At 39.6% G+C, this 20694-nt stretch overlaps 1 protein-coding gene across 10 annotated transcripts in view; it reads right to left on the reverse strand.

Moving 5' to 3' along the window:
* Window positions 1–20694, reverse strand: part of CHD9 (chromodomain helicase DNA binding protein 9) — a 216340-nt gene that overhangs the window by 57702 nt on the left and 137944 nt on the right. For all 10 annotated transcript variants that reach the window (XM_014603352.2, XM_014603349.2, XM_019497467.2 and 7 more), the window contains 7 exons: window positions 19458–19579; window positions 15778–16021; window positions 14056–14232; window positions 10992–11135; window positions 8966–9221; window positions 5001–5211; window positions 449–644 (listed from right to left, as the gene is read on the reverse strand). In XM_014603352.2, the coding sequence (XP_014458838.1) occupies window positions 449–644; window positions 5001–5211; window positions 8966–9221; window positions 10992–11135; window positions 14056–14232; window positions 15778–16021; window positions 19458–19579 (1350 nt within the window). The remainder of the gene's footprint in view (window positions 1–448; window positions 645–5000; window positions 5212–8965; window positions 9222–10991; window positions 11136–14055; window positions 14233–15777; window positions 16022–19457; window positions 19580–20694) is intronic.

The raw sequence follows: 20694 nt of genomic DNA on the forward strand, positions 1-20694 counted from the left end.
AGAGACAACTTTAATTCAAACAACTTGGGGAAGAATGGACAAAAATTTTTGAGAAGTGACAGGAAAATTTAAAAGGAAACTTTTAGAATATTTCAAATTCTCTAGGTTTTTAAGGGAACTTTGAAAAGCATAATGAAAAAGTATAGTTGTGATAGTGAAAGGGAAAGCCCAGCTTATTTACTTATTATTGCATTAATTTTTTTTAGCTGTATTCTTATTAGTGAAATGTACAGTATGTTTTCATTTGCTGACAAGTGCTCTCTAATATACCTACATATGGGCATCTCTAATAAGTGTATAGATACATATATGAAAACTTCATAAAAATTGCAAAATGTAAGTTAAAAAAGATGCAATATTTCAGAACTATATATAATAAAATGTCCAAGTTTATTCTGATTATCTCTGCTTTCTTATGTTTTATACATTTTATCTCAAATTAATTTACCTGCAGATCATTCTGAGGATTCCAGTCAGAATCAAAAATTATACATGTATCAGCTGCAGTCAAATTAATGCCCAGTCCACCAGCTCTGGTACACAGAAGGAACACGAACCGATCAGAGTCTGGTTTGCTAAATCGATCGATAGCAGCTTGCCTCAGATTCCCTCTTACTCTTCCATCTATTCGTTCATATAAGTATCTAGGAAGCATAAAACAAAAACAAACAAATAAAAAGCCTATTACAAAAAAAATCTATATTTAGAAAAATAAGAATGATAAAAGCAATGCTGCTTAAGTATTTATTATTTAATATGAAAAAAACCCCTTTGTTTTCTGTTTACTCTGGATGAATATAACCAGCAACTGGGATGAAGTTTACATTTTGAAAAGTACTTAAAAGCAGCTCTGACAATTCCCACAATCTGGCCACCAGTGTTGCTCTGTCAACCCATACGCTGTGCTGGACTGGCTCTGCACCGCATATGATACTCCCTTAAACCTGTCTGAGCTGCGCCACCTATGGTGCTTTCTGTGACTGGTCTTGGATTGCACCACACGCTGTGGTGCGGTCCGAGGCTGTGCTGCATGAGGCGTTCACTTGGGCCACTGTCCTGGCATGGCCTGAGTAGGTGCCGTATGCTTTGGATCATGCATGAGAGTAGGGGTCTACAGGCCTGATTCAGCCTGTGGGCTGGTCCTGCTCCAGCTTGTAGGGCTAGATGAGTTTGACAACTCTGCTTTATACTAAGTTGCTTTAAACTTTAAAAGTTGAGAAGAAATCATAATACATGATCACACATAACAGGAAAATGAATTACTGTAGTATTTCATTGCGTCAAAAAGTCCATAAAAGATTTAGTTGAAAATTACAAATTTAAGAACATAAGAGATATCATACTAGGTTAAATTACAGGGCCATGTAGTCCAGTATCCTGTCTCTCATATGGTATAGAGAAGATACTAAAGGGAAAATACTAGATGCTAACAAGAAAATCTGCCCCTCTTCCCTTACAATTTCCAGCATTTAGGGCAGCAGCTCCCAAACTGTGGGTTGCAACCCCAAATGGGGTTGCTACGTCAGGGAATGGGGTTGCGGGGGGGGGGGGGGGGAGGAGGAAAGGAGGGCTGTGAGTTGGAACTAAGGGGCCATGCTGAAGGAAATAGGGCCATAAATGGGGTCATGCTGAGGAAAAGTTCAGGAAGCACTGATTTAGGGGCCTAAGGAGTCCTGAATTGGAAGTTGCAGACCTACTGTTGTGTTTAATGCATGAACCTACCCTGAATGAATTTTCCTGTTCTCTTTGGAATCTGGTTAAAGAGCTGTCCTTTACAAGCAAGTTGTGGTAATGAATCCTGTAGGTTAAATTACACAGACCTGCTTCCTAATAATTCCCTGGTATGTGAGAGATGGTAAACAGTAAATCCTTATTTACTTTCCATAATCATTCCATTTTACAGACCTCTATCATATCTCCTACCACTCCTACCACTTCCTTTCTTCTCTAAGATGAAAAGTCCTAGTCTATTTAATCCTTCCTTATTTGGAAATCTCTCCACATCCCTGATCACCTTTGCTCACCCCTTCTATATAGCTTTTCTAAATTCTAGTAAGGTGGAGGTGGGACATCTAGAATTATACACAGGATTCAAGATGTGGGAAGAACAATGATTCACATGGTGGCATAAAGACATTTTCTATTTTGTTTTCAGTCCCCTTCTTAATTCCTAACATTCTATTGCCTTTTCGAGTCTTGCTGAACACTGATTTTTCAAAGAACTATGCACAAAAATTCCAAGATTATAACATGCTATTCTTTGATCATTTATTGTGTACACAGAGGAAGTACAGAATACTTTGGTTTCGTATTATGATATGCCAATTAGATTAGGGGTAGTGAGTAATCAGTAAAAAGCAATATTTAATTAGCAGCCAGAGGACAAACCACATAAGCATTCATCAAGCCAAAGCAAAATTGAAGAAAAATGAACAACTGTGGCTACCATCCAAATATTTTTAGGAAAAGCTGACAAACCTAAAAATCTGTAAGTCAACTGTCATTCCTTTCCTAACTTAACATTAAAACCAAATCTTGTGCACATGTTGGAACAGCAAAATCTAAAACAAGATGATTCCTTCCCCCACCTCCAAACAAGAGCAAAACCCCCTGCATGTGGCAAAAGGGGTAAGATATAAAATTTGCATTTGTTAGCTGAAAGCTTCCCAAGCTTGTTTTTCCTTCTAATCAAGCATAAAATGGCACAGCAGATAATCCACAGGCCCACAGGCATTTTGGCAGGCAGCCATGTATGCGTTATGTCATGTACTAACAATTTTAATCAAAGAGTAATATCAAGCAAGTTTATACTTCTGTGGCTTTCAGCAGAAGATTCTACATATTCATAAAGATTCATTAGTTTATGTATTATTTGTATCTGGGAAAACAAATAAATAGTCAAACATTTTCTTTAGGTAGGATTTTAAACAATACCAAAAAGTAAAAACGACTATAGATAACTAAAACTGTCAGTGTCTAATACTGAATTCTTCAAGACTCACAAAAAATGAGCCATTGAAGTGTTTTTATATGTTCACATGACAGTTCTTTTTATTAGCTTAATTCAAGTCCCATCAGAATTGACAGAAAAACCCCTAATAACTTCAGCTGACTTTGGATCAGGCCTGCAATCTCATGCCTTGATTCAGAATAGTACTTAATCAGATAATTTTAAATATGTGAGAAGCTGCACTAGAGTCAATGGGATTATTTAGGTACTTAAAGTTAAAAGTTAAGCAGATGAGATCTGCTGAACTGGGGCCATACAGCATAATTCTGACCTCATACTAACATGAATCAGGAACAACTTTACTTAGAACAAGAGGATTATGATCTTTAAACCTGGTAAATGATCAGAACCAAGCTCTTTTATTATGCTGTCCAAGTGAAATTAAAATTATATTTTCTGCCTGATCCAAAGTGCCAATGCTGACTGCCCTGATGAAACTTAATTTAGTAATATGTCTTTCACAAAGGAAAAAATGCTACTGAATATTACATTCCATTTTGGTCACATTCAATCTGGACTGTGCAGGCACATATCCCACAGAAGTCTAGAGTCTATACCAAATTTAGGAGTGAAGAAAATAGAAGGCAATTTACATGTTTGGTGTTGTTTGAATGAAAATTGTGCTTCTTGTACTGGTTTGGCTTTCAGTGGGGGTAATCTATAAGGATTAATATACATGAAAAGGATATGTCGCAGGAAAAGTAACTAAGAGAAGGGTATAAAATAATAAAGAATGTTTTCAGTTGCCTTCCCTAGAGTATCTTTTCCAATGCTTTTAGAATAGAGGTTAAAAAATAAAATAAAATAAAAAAGTCCGTAAAAGTACCATGTTTGCATTTGTACTGTTACAGATGTCCAACATACAGTCACTGTTGCACTATTTTTATTTTAAATATTTCTTTGCTGCAATTTTACATGAACATAATTCCCAACTTACACGATACTTTGGGCTTTAAACCTATTAAAATACTCTAGTTAAACTGAAGGAGAAACAGGAGAAAAGCTGTGTTTTTGGGAAATGAAGAATGTTCCATGCTATCCTAATAATAATTAAAAAAAACCCGCCAAAACCCCCATACCCCTAAATACACAAATGGTCTAGTCCATATTACAGTTTCCCAGTTTATACATTTTTTAAATGTTGCTACAGGAGAGAGAAACATCTCACAATGAAATATTTATATATGTGCCAACATCTATTTCCTTAACTTCTGCACAGTATTTTAGAAAAAAACAACATACAAAATGCAAGCAATTTGAAAAATGTCATTGTTCAATTTATCTGTATATTAGCAACTACTTCACTGCTAAGTAACAGGCAATATCCATGTCTTATTTCTCTTTGAGTGTAATAATGCATAAATAATTATTAAAAACCACAGATGAAACATGATCTTAGTATAAGCACTGGATAATAATTGTATTCATTCAGCATTAGATATGAAAAACCTACCTTGAATTACTACTACTGTAGTCTCCCTTAATCACTTGGTTTTTTTTCCCCTGCTTTTTCCCCCTCCCTTCCCTGCTCTACCTTTTTATTTTCCTAATTTATACCTATTTACATTCTCACTGACGTCCTGTTACACTTTTAGTTTCTTTCATTCTTAGAGTTTCAGAACAGCAGAGACTTCCTATGCCTGAAGAAGGGTGATTGCGCACAAAACCTTGCAAAGAACTTTCCAACTACTCAGTTGCTCTAATAAAAGATATCAAAGCTACCCAAAGAACCTTGACTGCCTACGTCCTTAGACCAACATGGCTACAGTCAAAAACCTAGCACAATATTATGAAGTTTACTCATTTAAAATGCATATTAATACAGTAAAGAATGATGTATTTGCCAAAGTTGAAAAAAAGATATATACTGCAGGCTATGGAAAAAACCTACCAAATTCACTAATTTTACCCCTAGTATATTACAATAAGGTATCCTGGGTACTATTCAAAAGAACAACATAGTGTAATCACAACTTACGTAACCTCCTACCTCTTATGTATAAGATAGTCCTCCAAAATGTCAAGGCAGCGAACCATCTGAGAGAAGATAAGCACCTTGTGGCCTCCTGCTTTCATTTTTGGAAGAAGTTTATCAATGAGAACCAATTTACCAGCAGAGTGGATCATTGCTTGTAGGTGGAAATCTGGTGCAGTTGGACTATGTGTCTCTCTAAACTCCCCAAGGATTTTCTCTTCAGCACCTGTCACAAAATATATACAGTATTAGTCTCAAAAGATTTTTTTTTTTTTTTTTAACTGTAGGTATGCTTTTAATCCAATCTCTCCCTCCCCCCACCAATACAAAATACTGAATAATAGGGCTGTGTGAAGCTTTGGTCCCTGATTCGATTCAGTGGAGATTCGGCCTGATTTGGTGGACCCTTTAATCTCTCCGAATCTAACTGGAACCCTTCGAATCAATTTGGAGAGATTCGGACATAGACACAGCTTTAAATGTTTTTTTCCTACCTACCTGTAGGTAGCAGGCGGCTTGTGAGTGCTGTGATGCTGGGACACATGGAGTGTCCCACAGAAGCATGGGGGGCTCCCCAGCGTGCTCAGCAGCAGACCTGTAGGTGGATGGACCAGAAGCACTTCTGGTCCACTTCCAGGTCCACCGAGGAGTGCGCTAAGGCCCCCGCCCCATGCCTCCCTAGCTTGGCGACTGGTACCACCCAGGGTACCCCCATGGCCTATCACCAAGCCAGGAGGGCACGAGGGAGGGGAAAGGGGGGGCCAGCACACTCTCTGGCAGACCCAGAAGTGCCCCCCGCCACCACACTCCTGTGGGACACAGCTATGCCTAGTACTTCAAGGTATGTCCAAAAAACATTTAAAGCTTTGTCTATGTCCGAACTGCTGATTTTCTGAATCAGCATTGAATCTTCAGATTCGAATTTGGCCAAATTGAATCAGGAACAGTGATCTGAATCAACTAATCGAATCGCTGTCCCTGATTCGGACCAAATCTGAATCCAAATCGAATAGGGTCCGTTTCACACACCCTTAAATAACACAGCCAGGCTAGCTATTCAACTCTATTTCACCCATTAATTGTTTTTTCTTTTTAGAGCCAGTTTCTTTTTTTTCCACAATTACTGATCATGTTGTGCAGCTATGAGTAACCACAGAAGGAATTTTATAGAGACCTTGGGAACCACTGCTGTGCCCAGGTGGACTCTATATGCTGTTGTAGTGCATCAGGAATGGAACAGCATTTTTAAGAATACAGAAATCTAGGTGAAGCTGATGATACTTAAGCCTGCTACATGTTACAGATATTATGCAGTTAACTGGTTAATTTACAAAATTACCCTGAGACCTGCTACATGCACAAAGTAGCTATCACACCATAAACATCTCCAACCAGCTATAAAGTCGACCATGAAAAATTTGTACTAAGCTGATAGCTGGTTGCTACTGAGCTTTAGTTTGCCTGTATAGCTGGGAGACCCATCAGCTGACAAGACTCCCAGCTGCAGGGGTGCACCAAGCCCCACTGGGACTGAGAGTCGCACAACTAAGGGGACTCAGCTTCAGCAGATGCTGACTCTGGGTCCCGGCAGCAACCCCCAGCTGCCAGGATCCAGCTCGTAGGTGTGGAGGCTGGGTCCCCACAATGTGCTTCCTAGTGCTGGACCTACCCGCAGAGCATGGCTGTGATCTCCCATACACTCCCAAGGCTCAGAGGATCATGGCAGTTGCAATTCCCCAGTCCTGGGGAGTGCATGGGGTGCACCCATGGTTGGGAGTCCCTCAACTGAGAGGGTTTCCAGACACAGGAGTTTGTTTCTTGCTGGTGAAAGGGGAGCCTGGGATCTAATGCGCAATCCAACAAATCATATATCTTGCTATGCACTTGATTGTGTAGCTCCTGCGTTAGGTCCCATTGTGCCTTTACCTGCACATGTAGAGGAACCCTTATAGGCACTCAAGGAGGCACAAAGCTATGTGGAGGGCCACATGAACCTCCAGAATGGCCCAGAATTGCAAAGGTGGCCTGAAAAGCCACACACACACACACACACACACACACACACACACACACACACTTAAAATACCACTTTCCTTTGTCTTGCTGTAAAATCGTTACACAAGAACACACAAAGGCCTAAATCCTATTTTACTAAATGCTTACACCTATATGGCTGCTTGCTCAAAAGTATAAACATTTGGTCTCAAAAAGTATATTTCATTTAAGGCTCTGAGGAGGGGTCTCGGTGGGCAACATTATGGGCCTCCAGGGCACATAGCACTGAGAAGGCAGTGGCCAACAGTGGCAGTTTATGGGAACAAATACCTGACTCAGATGTCTTAATCACTGATGCCCATTATGCACCATTATCATCTCATAATCCAAATCACCTGGAAAGAAGCTGAACTGAGCAGTAGGAGCCACCCACCTTTTATCTACTAAATTAGTGTTTAAGGCACTTGCCCAGCAAGAGGGAAACCTAGGTTCCAGACCACACAGTCTGAGGCACTTTGATCCCATATACCTAAATACCCAGGAAAGTGTCCTAACCATGCTTTGGATCCAGAAAGGCTGGGAGCACCCTGTATCCTATCTGGTGAAGGAATGGAAAAGTCATGGGACTATGACAACAAGCAAGTGGTTGCCTGACTGCAGTTTCCAATGTTATTTATGCAACATGCTCAATGACTGTTCACTACAAAATGCATACACAGCATTAGAAACAAGGACCAGAACCTAGGGTACCCTCCCCATTGGACTACAGAGTAAGGCAACCCTCTTGCTTGTTCGCCTTTTGTCCCTAGGACTCTTGATTCCTTTCTGACTAGCAGTCCAGCTTCAGTAGGGATGAAGGATTTCATAGACATCAGGGGCTGGAAGGGACCTCACAAGATCATTGGATCCAGCCCCCAGCCCAAGGGGCAGGAAGTCAGTGAGGGTCAGATCTCCCCAGCAAGATGCCCTGAGACCTGCTTAAGCATATAACCTGGTGGCAATGCCACTTTCTTAATGAGTGAGACCAATTCAAACCACTGCTTAGGCTGAGCAAGCCTAGAACTCAGATCTCTCTCTTCCTTGGCAAGTGCTGCAATCAACATCCTATTCAAGCAAAAGGTGAATGAACTCTCCCCTCCTTCTCCTCACTGCTTTTTTGTGATTTTTGTGTTTATGGCTAAGATGAAGACATGTTACAAAAGTAGATGCCTTAAAAGTGTTTCAGGGACTTGAAATTCCTGACATGTTAACTCTCTAAACATCTTGGAGACTTAGATGTTTAACAACCACCCCTTTGTCATTTAGATGCCTAGTCTGTAGAAGAGGATCTGGCTCCAACTGTATTTTTCTTACAAGTAGAGAAAAATAATGAATTCAAGGGATCTATGAACAAAAGAAAATAAATTAATATGAAGCTACATTACATATTTGTTTTCAATAGCTACAGGAATTTCACAGTTAAAGATCCAGACTTCCTGAGTATGGAGAGATTTTGAAGACATGTAACATTTTCAAATCAGAATTCTACTCTGGGGAAAAAAAAAAAAAAATCACTCTCTAACACCCCCCCACCCACTTTGAGAAAACGATTTTCCATTTAACATGACATGGTCTGAAATATGAACAAGCACACACACACACACACACACGTTTGTTCATATTTCAGACCTTGTTAAATGGAATTTAGTTTTCTCAAATCATTTTCTCTATACATACCCCTGCTCATACATAATTATATACACACACACAATATACATATATATATATATATATATATATATATACACACACACACACACACACACACACACACATACATATACATATATATGGACATAAGTTTGTTTTAAAACTTAAATCAGGATACTTTTCAAGAAATACCAAACCCTACAATTCTGAACAAAATGGGAGAGATTTGAAATAAAATAAGACTGAGATTTTCAATTTTGTTTTAAGAGGCTTTGAGTATTTTATAATCATATTACCTTTGATGAGATAAGGATGATTGCAACACTTTCTGAGTTCCATCATAGTGTTAACTAGATTAGGTACGTTAGCTTGACCTGCTCCTTTAGACAAAAAAGCAAAATTCTTCTCCAAAATTGCACGATAATATTTCTTCTGGATATTAGTTAGTTCTACTTCAATTATAGTTTCTTCCTTGGGTGCCAACTTTTTCTCTACATCTTCTTTTAAACGTCTCAGCATCATTGGTTTCAGAATAGCTTGTAGTTTTTGCACCTTAATAAAATTTAATGATGAATAGGAATACATAAAAAGGTATGAAAGTAGCTTAGTTTAACATTTTAGCTTCTATAGTACCGCGTTGCCATATTTACATGAAATATTTGCCTGGAAGGGATATATTCTTGCTTTTTGACACAAATTACCACAATTCTTTTTTAAGATGCACTTAAAAAAAAGGAAGCTTTTTGGTAGTGAAGAACCCAGCTTCAGGAAAAGAGAACTTTGATCACTCTTTTACTTGCCATATACATAAAGCTTGTTATGTAATAAGAGAAAAAAATAATTCTCCAACATCAATTACAATTCTGAGAATTTAATAATTAAAAGCATATAATTACCATGTACACTACAACACTAATTAAAATATAAAGGATTTGAAACAAAAATACTTGAGAGATTTTCTTTGAGAGGTTATATTTCATTTCAAATACAGCATATTTGGAATGCCAAGCAGAGTCTCTCACCGTAATCATTTGAAAGAATTATTTCATATTAGGAGGTGCACCAATACATTGGTCCATATTGTATTGGCACCAATAAAGGAAAATTGACATTATCGGCAATTGGCTTTTTTTGGCTGAAGTGGCCAATAATGTTGCTGATAAATGCTGTGTGCATGGGCACAGCCGCAGCATGCACACAGCCAGGAGTGCAGTCTGGCAGCTTGGAAAGCAGCATCAGGCCAGTAAGTCTGTTGGGGAGAAAGGGCATGGGGGGGACAGATGAAGGCTCCCATGGTGAGGGAGGGAGTGGGGCTGGTGCTGCCCAGCTGCAGCAACTCATGGGAGAGAGCTGTAAGTGGCTTCTCTAGGTGGCATGGGAAGGGCAGGATGGCTCTCATTGCTGTGCGCACGCCTGGGGGGGGCATGTGCCCCCCAGTTCTGTGTGCAGGGCAAAGATGGGCTGCCGCTGTGGGCTGGAGCCAGAGGCGGCACCTGGCTCTTTCCAGCAGGGGGGTTGGGCTAGGGCTGCACTCAGGGCAGGTGGCAGCAGTGCTGGGAGGGGGGGTGCTACAGAAAAATTTGAGATGGTTCTAGGCCCACTGTGATGTTCCCTCCCAGTGCCACCCCTGCCCACCCCAAGCACAGCCCCAGGCCAACCCCTATGCTGGGAACTGCCGGGTGCTGTCCCTAGCCCCAGCCCTCATTAGCAGCCCACCCTTGCCCCAAACAGAGGTCTGGGGGGCACGTACCCCTGATGCCTCCCTGAGAGGTGTGTGTAGTGGTGGAAGCCTCCCATCCTCCCCAGACAAGTTGCTCGTGGCTCCCTCCCTCCCTGCCCTGGCCCCACTCCCTCCCTCACTGTGGTGGCCTCGATCTGCACCTCCCTGCCCTCTCCCTCCCCCTAACAGACTTACCAGCCGGACACTGCTCTCCAAGCTGCCAGGCTTTCATATCAGCAATCAGCTCAGTATCAGCTGATATGGCTCATTAATAATTGGCCATTGGTATGGGCCCAAAAAATCTTTAGCAATCCACCACTATTTCATATACACCACACTGTATCATCATTGTGCTTCAGAAAAGTTACACCTACCCTGAAGGATAGGTATGTGATTGTCAACAGAAAAGAACATACAGTACAAAGAATTAGTCACCCACATTATTTTGAAAATAATTGAAAGAACAGTGACATTCAAAAAGGAAGGAATTAAATATGACCCACTCACAGCAGTAACAACAAAAAGAACAAAAATAACCTCTCAAACTGTTCATTCTTATTATTTTATAACTAAGAAGCTAAGTAACAATTCATATATAGTACCTGCTCCTCTGTTTTAAGATCCCCAAATTCCTGCATGAATGTAGATTCAGCAGGAAAACGCAAAGGTTCAAGAAAATGAAGAAGGCTAAATAATTCTTCAACTGTGTTCTGCAGTGGTGTGCCTGTCAGCAGCACTTTGTGCTCCTACATAAAGACACAGATGTCATATGAAATTGTGTACACACGTTTCGCAAAAAAAGTTGTTTTTCTGGCTTGTTTGTTTTTTTAAGTACTAACATCTAATCAATTCAGTATGTAGGCACTATAGATACAATGGTTTACAAACAAAATAAAGGCCATCAATAAACACAATTTAAGTCAGAATTTCTCTAAATGTAACATGTCTTGCTATTTCTTGGCTATACAGGAGTATATAATTTATTTCTCTTTCTTTCTCTGTATAATATTTTCATATCCCCCTCTCAAATGTTATGGATAAATGTAAAACAGGAACTGGAATACCAGATTACACAACTGAAACATTTATTTTGGCATTTTGCTTCCAACAGCAGGCAATTCCCAATGTCTTAAGGCAAAGCGTAAGACTATGAGACTCAAAGAAACAACAATGCATCTAATGTTGGACTGATGTTGTAGCTATGATGATCCAGGAATTATATGAAAGATGAGGTAGGTTTTCTGTGGGTGATACCTTTCATTGGACCAATTGAATAGTTAGGATTAAATCAGACAAGCTTTAGAATGTAAGGCACTTTTCAGAATGCAGATTTCCTCCTTGATTCTTCATCAGAATGCCTTGTATTTGAAAGCTTGTCTAACTATCTCAACCACGCAGGGCTCCAATAAAAGATATCACCCACAAAAACCTTCTATTTCACAATACAGCTATTCATTTGGGTAAGGTAGTAGTAGTAAATTCCTGTCAGCATCTTACAGGAGATTGCTCAGAGGTCAGCAGTATATGACTTAAATCCTGCCCATCTTTAACATTATCCAGCTTCTGTTATAAAGAGCAACTACCATTTACTTGAATATAAAACAACCCTGAATATAAGACAACCCCCACAATAATCAGATTCTATATATGGAAATTTTATCAGTTTGTTATAGTTTTCCAGGTATAGAATCTAATTATTGAAAGGTTGTCTTGAATTTGTCCCCCTTCCCACTGCTACAACAGGGAAAATAAATCTAGGGGGTCAGGTAGCCCCCTTGCCATCTGCCACCCAATGTCTTCTCCCTATACCCCCCTTCCCTCCTCCTTACTGTCAGACCCTGCATTCCTTCAGCACATGGCAAATCTGAAAACACTGATCTCGAAATAAACATACCTGTAATAACTTGCATGTACGCAAATTACTCCAGCTACCCTTAAACTTAGTTCAGTGAGAATTGATTAATTTTGCCTTTTTTTTCCCCTGAATGGCTGCAAATTTTAGTACTGTTACTCCATAAACATACCTTTAAGCAGCACTTTTGTACCTATATACAAGTTTGTTTGTGGTTTTTTTTTTTAATTATTTTGTGTTCCAGGTCAAATAAGCCAGATCTGTTCTAAATCATATCACTTAAGCAGAACTCAATCATTCCAAAAACCACATTGATTGAGCAGGCAGAACTCAATTGTTCTAAACACCATGTACGGCACTACAACTGGCGAGCATCCTCTATCCCAGACCTATCACACTGGGACTTAGATATTCCCAAATTCATTGGCAGGCATTGTATGTGCAGGCCCAAGCCCAGAGGTCTTGGGGTTTGGATGCCCCCAGATACTACAAGCAAGCATCCTCCATCCTAGACTTTTTAGTCTGGGATTACTATGTGTATTACAAAGTATGAGTGATATTAGCCCAAAGTCAAAAGGCTCATGATTTACCATTGGGCTGGGCCTCAGTAGCATAAACAGCATTTCATGCCATGGTGACCACACAGCTCCTCAACACATGCTACACGAGGTGCATATTAGATCAGTCCCACTCACCACATATAATATGGGGGGCTGGGCTGGAACAGGCGCTTCATGTGGTACCTGCATGTGGTACCAGTGTATGTACTCCAGATACTCCCCAACCAAGGAGACATTTGCTAACTAGCCGCCACTCATGACTAGAACTGGGTGTTCTTGTCACAAGTCTTTGAATCCTCTAAAAATGTATATCCAGAAGAGGCACAGGACAATGAGGCATCTGGCCAGACAGATGAGGTACTACTGGTCTGGCTCTACCTCATGGAGGGCAGGGGCCACACTAATCACATGCAACAGACTAACGGAGGGGGTGACACAGGTATTCTGGATAAATTGTTTGGGACCTCATTTGGTGATGTTTGCCAGACATTTAAGGGTAGTGAAGAATTAGGAGTCATTGTTAATGGGAAAGCAAGGTGCAGCTCAGCTGCAGGAGTGAAGAACAAGTCAAAATGTATTCAATGTAATGGCTCACGATGACTTTAAAAAGTTCAGCACTGAGGGGGGACTACATGCAATGGGCACTAGAATATATATTGTTCAGAAGGGCTGTACTAACTTATCTTTATAGTAGATTACCATCAGTTTGTCCAATATGGGTCCTGTGTTTTATAGTCACGTAGTGTTTGCTGCATTTAATCAACTTCATAGTTGGTTTCTAATACTAAGCACACCCTGCCTTTTCACAGCAGTTAATGATAGACAATGTATTTAATGGCATTTCCTTACATGTAAATATAAGACAAGGGTTTTTCCCCCCATACTGAATTGGGGGGGGGGAAAACGGGGAACGGGACATCATCTTGTGTTTGGGTAAATATGGTATTTGCAAATACTTGGTTGGAAATATTTTATAGATGAGAAATACCACTGTAATGAAATTCCTGACTATACAAAATGGCTTGGTAGAAAAGGTAGCTTAAGTTGAATTTCAGTCTTAAAAACATACTGAAAAAATTTCTGAAAATGGCATATCTTCAACTGAGAAAGTTATGAGAACTTTCACAGGACTGAACATTTATAGAAACATTCTAAATCTAACAATTACACATCATTACAATTTATTGTAGTAGTCTTTTAAATTGTTTTAACAGAAATCTTATTAAACCAAGTAAATAAAATGTAATCACTCACAAGATTCATGAGTTTTAGTCCTTCCAAGAGTTTGCAATTTTTATTCTTTAGCCTGTGTGCTTCATCAATAATAACACAACGCCATTCAATTGCATTGAGTTCTGGACAGCCACCAAGAATCATTTCGAAAGTGGTGATAATGGCTTGGAACCTGTATGTACCTCGAATGATACGCCCCTAGAGATTGATCAACAAATAAAGCAATGTGTCACCTTTGTTGAAACTACTCATTTTTCATACTCAAATTCCTGGTTTTGCTACTGAAATATTAATCAGTTGTACCTTAATATCTTGAAATATAAATTACTTCATCTTACCAAAGACGCTAAGTCTTTGACGCACTATAACTAACACCAAATCAGTAATTTTCCATTTTTAAGAATGCTATACTGTTAAACAAACAATACATTTCCAATTGATTCTATTTTGCCTTCCAATTATCAGAAACTATCCTATAAAAACTATAGCAATAGAAGTGTCGCAGTATGCCACATTTTTAACTATGTGAACAAAATCTTATTAATAAAAATTCGCTGTCATAAAAAACCAGTAATAAAATTAGATAAGATGTCATTCTACATTAGCTAATTATGAAAACAGGACTTGTCTGTCAGTAATTTCTTTATTAAAATAACAATAAAAACACATATATGTTGTCAATGTGCTAGACTCCACTGAACACAATAGGCCAGCTCTTCCGCAAAACAACTAGCACGCAATAATTCAGGGACGTCAGATACAGCCTGCAGAGCCCTATCATAAGTTCCCCGGTGCTGCTCATGGGTCTCGGACTGAACCTACATGCTATACGAGGTGCATATTAGATTAGTCCCACTCACTACATATGATATGTGGGGCTGGGCTGGGACAGGCGCTTTATGTGGTAGCTGCATGTGGTACCTATGTCTGCCCCAAACCAGCCCCGAGTGCTGGATCAAGTCCATGGACTGGCTTCACATCATTTATCCGGCCTATGAAACAACCCCATGCCATTCATCTAGTCTATGAGGCCTTATAAGTTTGACAAGTCTGCAATAAATTAATAGTAAATGAGCTACTAATCAGTATTGCTTTACCACATAAAATTTCATTAGATGTTTTATATCATTAGATATAATCATATCAGGTATTTCTACAAGATAGCAGACAAGGACATCTAGCACAAAGCAAGGCATATGTTAAATAACATAATTGTTGAAAACTAAGCAAATTGTTTCAATTTTCAATAAACATTAGTAGCAGAAGTAAAAATCTTGGCAGTGTTTCTTTAAGCCCAGTAATGCCCTAAAGAAAATAAACAGCAGCATACATGGCAAATAAATTCACTTTTTAGACTATATAGAGCTTAAAGAACTTGTGTTTCCCTCTACTGAGGGAATTCAGGCCTAATCCTGCAATTGGCTGTGTCTGACATTTACCTAACCCACAAAACCACATTGATGTCAGCTTTGTATTCTGCAGATGATCAATAAAAATGTTGAGGCCAAATAATCTAGTGGAAATGTAATCTTTCCACAGCCAATTTACAGCATCCATCGATTTAATACATTAAATACTCTGACCAGTGTTGATTAAAAAAAACAAAAACAAAACGATACTACCCTTTGATAAGAAATGGCTTTTACTATGACATATATCTCTGTTATGTACAGTGTACGTTTCCTACCTGTTATCCGAAATAGGTTTTAGATAAGTTAGTGAACAAAAGCATCACTACAATACCTGTGAGTCTCTGAAGTACATTTCGTACTGCTGTATCATCTGCCGGCTAACCATGCTCCCATGATACACCACAACATTAATATCAGTCCACGTACGAAATTCTCTTTCCCAATTAGTTATAGTGGAAAGTGGAGCTATGATTAAGAAAGGCCCACGTATACCAGTCAGGAGGATTTCATAGAGGAATGTAATTGACTGAATAGTTTTGCCAAGGCCCATTTCATCTGCTAAAATGCAGTTTCTCCTGAAAATATAAATATATTTGTTATTTAGCTTGAGAGAACTACAGACATGAAGCTTTTACTCAAAGCACAGTATCTGAAATAATTAAAGCTCATTAAAATAGTCTAAAATAAATCATTAAAAAAAAATAAAAAAATCAGGCGATGCAGAAGATGCTCAAGGGAATCCCACCCTCTGTAATGAATGGATGAAACTGGGCATGTACACCCCCTCCTCCTCAGCCTGCCAGAACTATATACTGCATTGAGATTAGGAAGTTAGGAAAGGAAGGAACATACTAACAGATTCTTCTGGCAGCTTCCCTAAAATATTTATTTCAGACTAATGTCTGCCTAGCTGCTATCAGATTTAGAACACTGGTCTACAAGACATGGATTCCCTGTGACGTGTGTGGAATAAAGATCCGTTGGCGGTCCTGTGACACTCTTTGGAGAACCTAGTGCAAACACCAAGATGTTAGGGGAGGAAGGAAGAGAGCCATGCTATATTCAATGGCACTCAAACATGGTTATTACTATATCACCACCATTTTTTCCCCTATACCTCTAAGCCCTTGTCTACATTATGTAGGTTAAGTAACCATAATTTTTTTAGCCTTTTCTCAGTCTCGTCTCCTAGGCACCTAATCATTTTGGTTGCTATGCGCTGGACTCTTTGCAAACTTTTTGAAATGTGGGGTCCAAAACTGGACACAGTACTCCATGTGAGGCCTCACCAGTGCTGAATAGAGTGGAAAAATCACTTCCCTTAATTTACAAGTGGCATTCCTGTTAATACAATCCAGGATGCTGTTGGATTTTTTTTAGCACCAAAAAGTACACTGTTGGCTCATATTCAGTTTACTGTCCACTGTAACCCTCAGGTCCTTCTCTAGTGCTCCAGTCTAGCCAGTCAGTCCCCAGCCTGCATTTGTACATGTGGTTATTCCATCCCAAGTGCAGGATTTTGCGCTTGTCCTAAATGAATCCCATCTCACTTGATTGTGGACTATTTCTCCAGTCTATCCAGGTCATTCTGGATTCCAGCCCTGCTCCTAGGAGTGTCTGCCATTCCACCTAACTTAGTGTCATCCACAAATTTACTAAGCAGGCACTCAGCCTTATGATCCCAATCATTAATGAAGATGTTGAACAATACTGGACCCAGGGCAGATCCCTGGGGAACCCAAATTAATAACTCCTCTCAACTAGACATTGAGCTATTGAGGACTACTCACTGAGTACGGTGATACAACCAGATATGTACCAACCCTACAGTACTTTGGTCAAGTCTTTTTCCTTAACTTGGTAATGAGAATATCATGTCACCAGTGTCAAAAGCCTTGCTAAATTCACAGTATACCACATCCACTGCTCTCCCCTCATCCACAGAGCCTGTCACTATCATAGAAGGAAATCAGATTGGTTAGGCAAGACTTGCTTTTGGTGAATCCATGCTGACTGTTCCTGATCACCTTGTTCTCCTCTAGGTGCTTCACAATGGATTCCTTGAAAAACTGCTCCATGGTCTTCCCAGGTATAGAGATCAGGCTGACTGGTCTGTAGTTCCCCAGATCTTCCTTCTTCCCCTTCTTAAAGATGGACACTATATTTGTCCTTTTCCAGTTATCCAGAACCTCAAACGATCTCCATGAATTCTCAAAAAAGATAGCCAATGGCTCCAAAATTACCTCAGCCAATTCCTCTAGTAGCCTCCCATCTGGTCCTGCTGACCTGAAAGCATCAAGCTTCTCCAAGTAATCCCTAACCTGTTCTGCCACTAGTCAAGACTGTTTGTCTCCTTCCCTATTTCTCCTGCCAACTACATTTGTCATCTGGTAGCTACCCTTTTTGTGAAAGTTAAAGCAAAAAAGACATTAAATACTTCAGCCTACTTTGGATTATCTGCAGATTGTCACTCACATTCTGTAAGGGACCTATGGAAATACTGGTCTCCCTCTTATTTTGATGTACTGTATTTCAAGGTGTACAAGTTGAAGTTTGAAGCCAGAATCTTTACCTTTAAATTTCCACCTTGACATATACACAGTATCAATACTTTTGACCCTCCTCCCATGCCAAGCCAACCTTATTAACCTACCATGAGATGGCATCCCTGCGGGCCTTGCCATTGCCATGGAGATGCCCCCTGGCCAGGCACAAAACGCAGCCCCATTCCCTGACAGCCAAGCACAGAAACTGGCCCCATGCCCTGCAAGCGGCACTACTTGGGCTGAAGCAGCTGAACACCAGCCTCATCTGTATAATTCAACCCCATATTTCTGAGCCAGAAAGTTAGGTCAATTTATACTACAAAAATCCTAATTTTTTGGATCAGAAAAGTGGGGCTGACATATACACCATGTCAACCTGTACATTGTGAAATATGGTACCTACAAAAATCTCTTTTTATAACTATTTATGTCCCTTGACATCTCAAATTGCATCTCAAATTGTGCCTTGGCCATCCTAATTTTTTCCCTACATGCCCATGTGACATTCTTATACTCTTTCTTAGTACTATGGCCAAGTTTCTACATTTTATAGGACTCATTTTTGAGTTTCAACTCCTTGAAGAGATCACCATTTAGCCAGGCTGATCTCCTATTGCACTTCCCATTCATTTGTCTCATCCAGATAGAAAGTATTCTTTGTGGCAAGTATTCAAATGGTGATTGATTGGTGCCGTCTTTTATAGTAATTCAGGTGTCAAATATTCAAAGCTATCTCTGTGGTTCAAAAGTAGACAGACGACAGAGTGAAAAGGTCAAGCCTCATAGTTGATGTAACTACCATCAGACATTCTGTCATTTAGGGGAGTACCTATGCTCTGGTGACAGAAAGCCTCCCACTGGCAAAACTGTTTTCACACCAGGGGGTCCAACTGCCTTAAGGTGTTAAGGCAGTGGCCTAGCTAACAGCACTGGGCCCTGTTGTTTAAACATAGCTTAGATGATACAGGAGATTTAAACCCCCAGGGCCAGCCTGCCATTACTGGTAATCACCCCATGGTAAACTCCTGTAATAGCATAGGTAAGAGTAAATATATGCATTTCTTTATGTACTCTCTTTTTGCTTTGTTATTTTGAAGTGAAGCAGAGGGCACTTCAGTTCTCCCATGTTTTCCTCCACACTTTTCTTGCATTTAAAATCCTGTTGATGCTTTCATTCCGAATTGGTTTCTTACTTCCTCCTCTGAAGGAATAAAGGGAAGCCTACATAACCAATAACCAATACCTCAGGAATCACAAAAGGACAGAGACATCCAAAACAAAAAATTATACACCAAATTTCAAACAAAACAATTTCTATTCTTTTTCTTTAAGGTCTTAACTGTTTAGTTAAACACAGATAAGTCCATGCAAATGTAACTAACAATGCTAATCTATCATTTTAAACCAGGAACCCATTTTAAAATCCATTATGAATAAAATTTACAAAAACCTTCAGAGTGCATACCTATTGTACCAGTTGAATAGGAGCCAATTGAGTCCTTCCAGTTGGTATTCCCTGAGCTGGTTGCCATTTTTATATTCCCTAGAATGTTCTATCTTCTTCCAAGAATTTGGAGGAGGTCGGTCCTTCAGAAAAAAACAATATATACGAGTTAAAAAAAATCAATATTTTCCTGTTATCAAAATGCCTCTTTACATAATATTTCTGAACAAGTGACTCAAAGGATTTTGAATTGGATTGCTCACCCTTTGATTGAAAAGGTACTGCAGTGGTCACTTACTATTGGTTCAATAAAGCAAGAATATTCTTTTTTTTTATTATTCATATGCAAAAATAAATGGCTTCTTAATTTTAAAGTAAATATAACTAACTTCTTGGACTAAGAGATAACAACAGTAAATGACTGCCTTGAATTGTACAAGATTCACAAAAGTAAAACCACTCAGAATGAGAGAGCTTAATAAATGCCTGTTAAGAGTCTATTTTCTAGGACTAGCTATTAAACCAAATTTTAATTCTCTTAAAAAAAAAAAAATGATGAGTTTAAAAAAATATTTCTATCCCTAAATTGGCATGAAAATCCAAAAATTCAAATAGCCACAGGACCCAAAACCCATAATATATCATTTTGGAAGCACAGAGCGTGGCCTTTCTGAAATGAAACATGTTTCCTGGAATATCTGCCAGCCCATCTGGTAGGCTGCAGTGGAGTTGGGAACCCTGAAAGCCCTGGCAGCAGCTGAATGGCTGTCTGTTATAAAATCATAGAAAATGAGGGTTGGAAGGGACCTCAGGAGGTCATCTAGTCCAACACCCTGCTCTAAGCAAGGACCATCTCCAGTTAAATCATTCCAACCGGGGATTTGTTGAGCTAGACCTTAAAAGCCTCCAAAGATAGAGATTCCACAACATCTCTAGGTAGTCCTAATATTCAACCTAAACTTCCCTTGCTGCGACTTGAGACAATTGCTCCTTGTTCTGTCATTTGTCACCACTGAGAACAGTCTAGCTCCATCCTCTTTGGAACCCCCCTTCAGGTAGTTAAAGGCTGCTATCAAATCCCCCCACCAATCTTCTCTTCTGCAAACTAAATAAGCCCAGTTCCCTCAGCCCCTCCTTGTAAGTCCTGGGCTCCAGTCCCCTAACCATTTTTGTTGTCCTCAACTGGACTCCAACTTGTGCACATCCTTTCTATAGTGGGGGGTTCAAAATTCAACACAGTACTTCAGATATGGCTTCA

The sequence above is a fragment of the Alligator mississippiensis genome, chromosome 10 (genome assembly GCF_030867095.1).
Source record: "Alligator mississippiensis isolate rAllMis1 chromosome 10, rAllMis1, whole genome shotgun sequence".
Taxonomy (NCBI): Eukaryota; Metazoa; Chordata; order Crocodylia; family Alligatoridae; genus Alligator; species Alligator mississippiensis.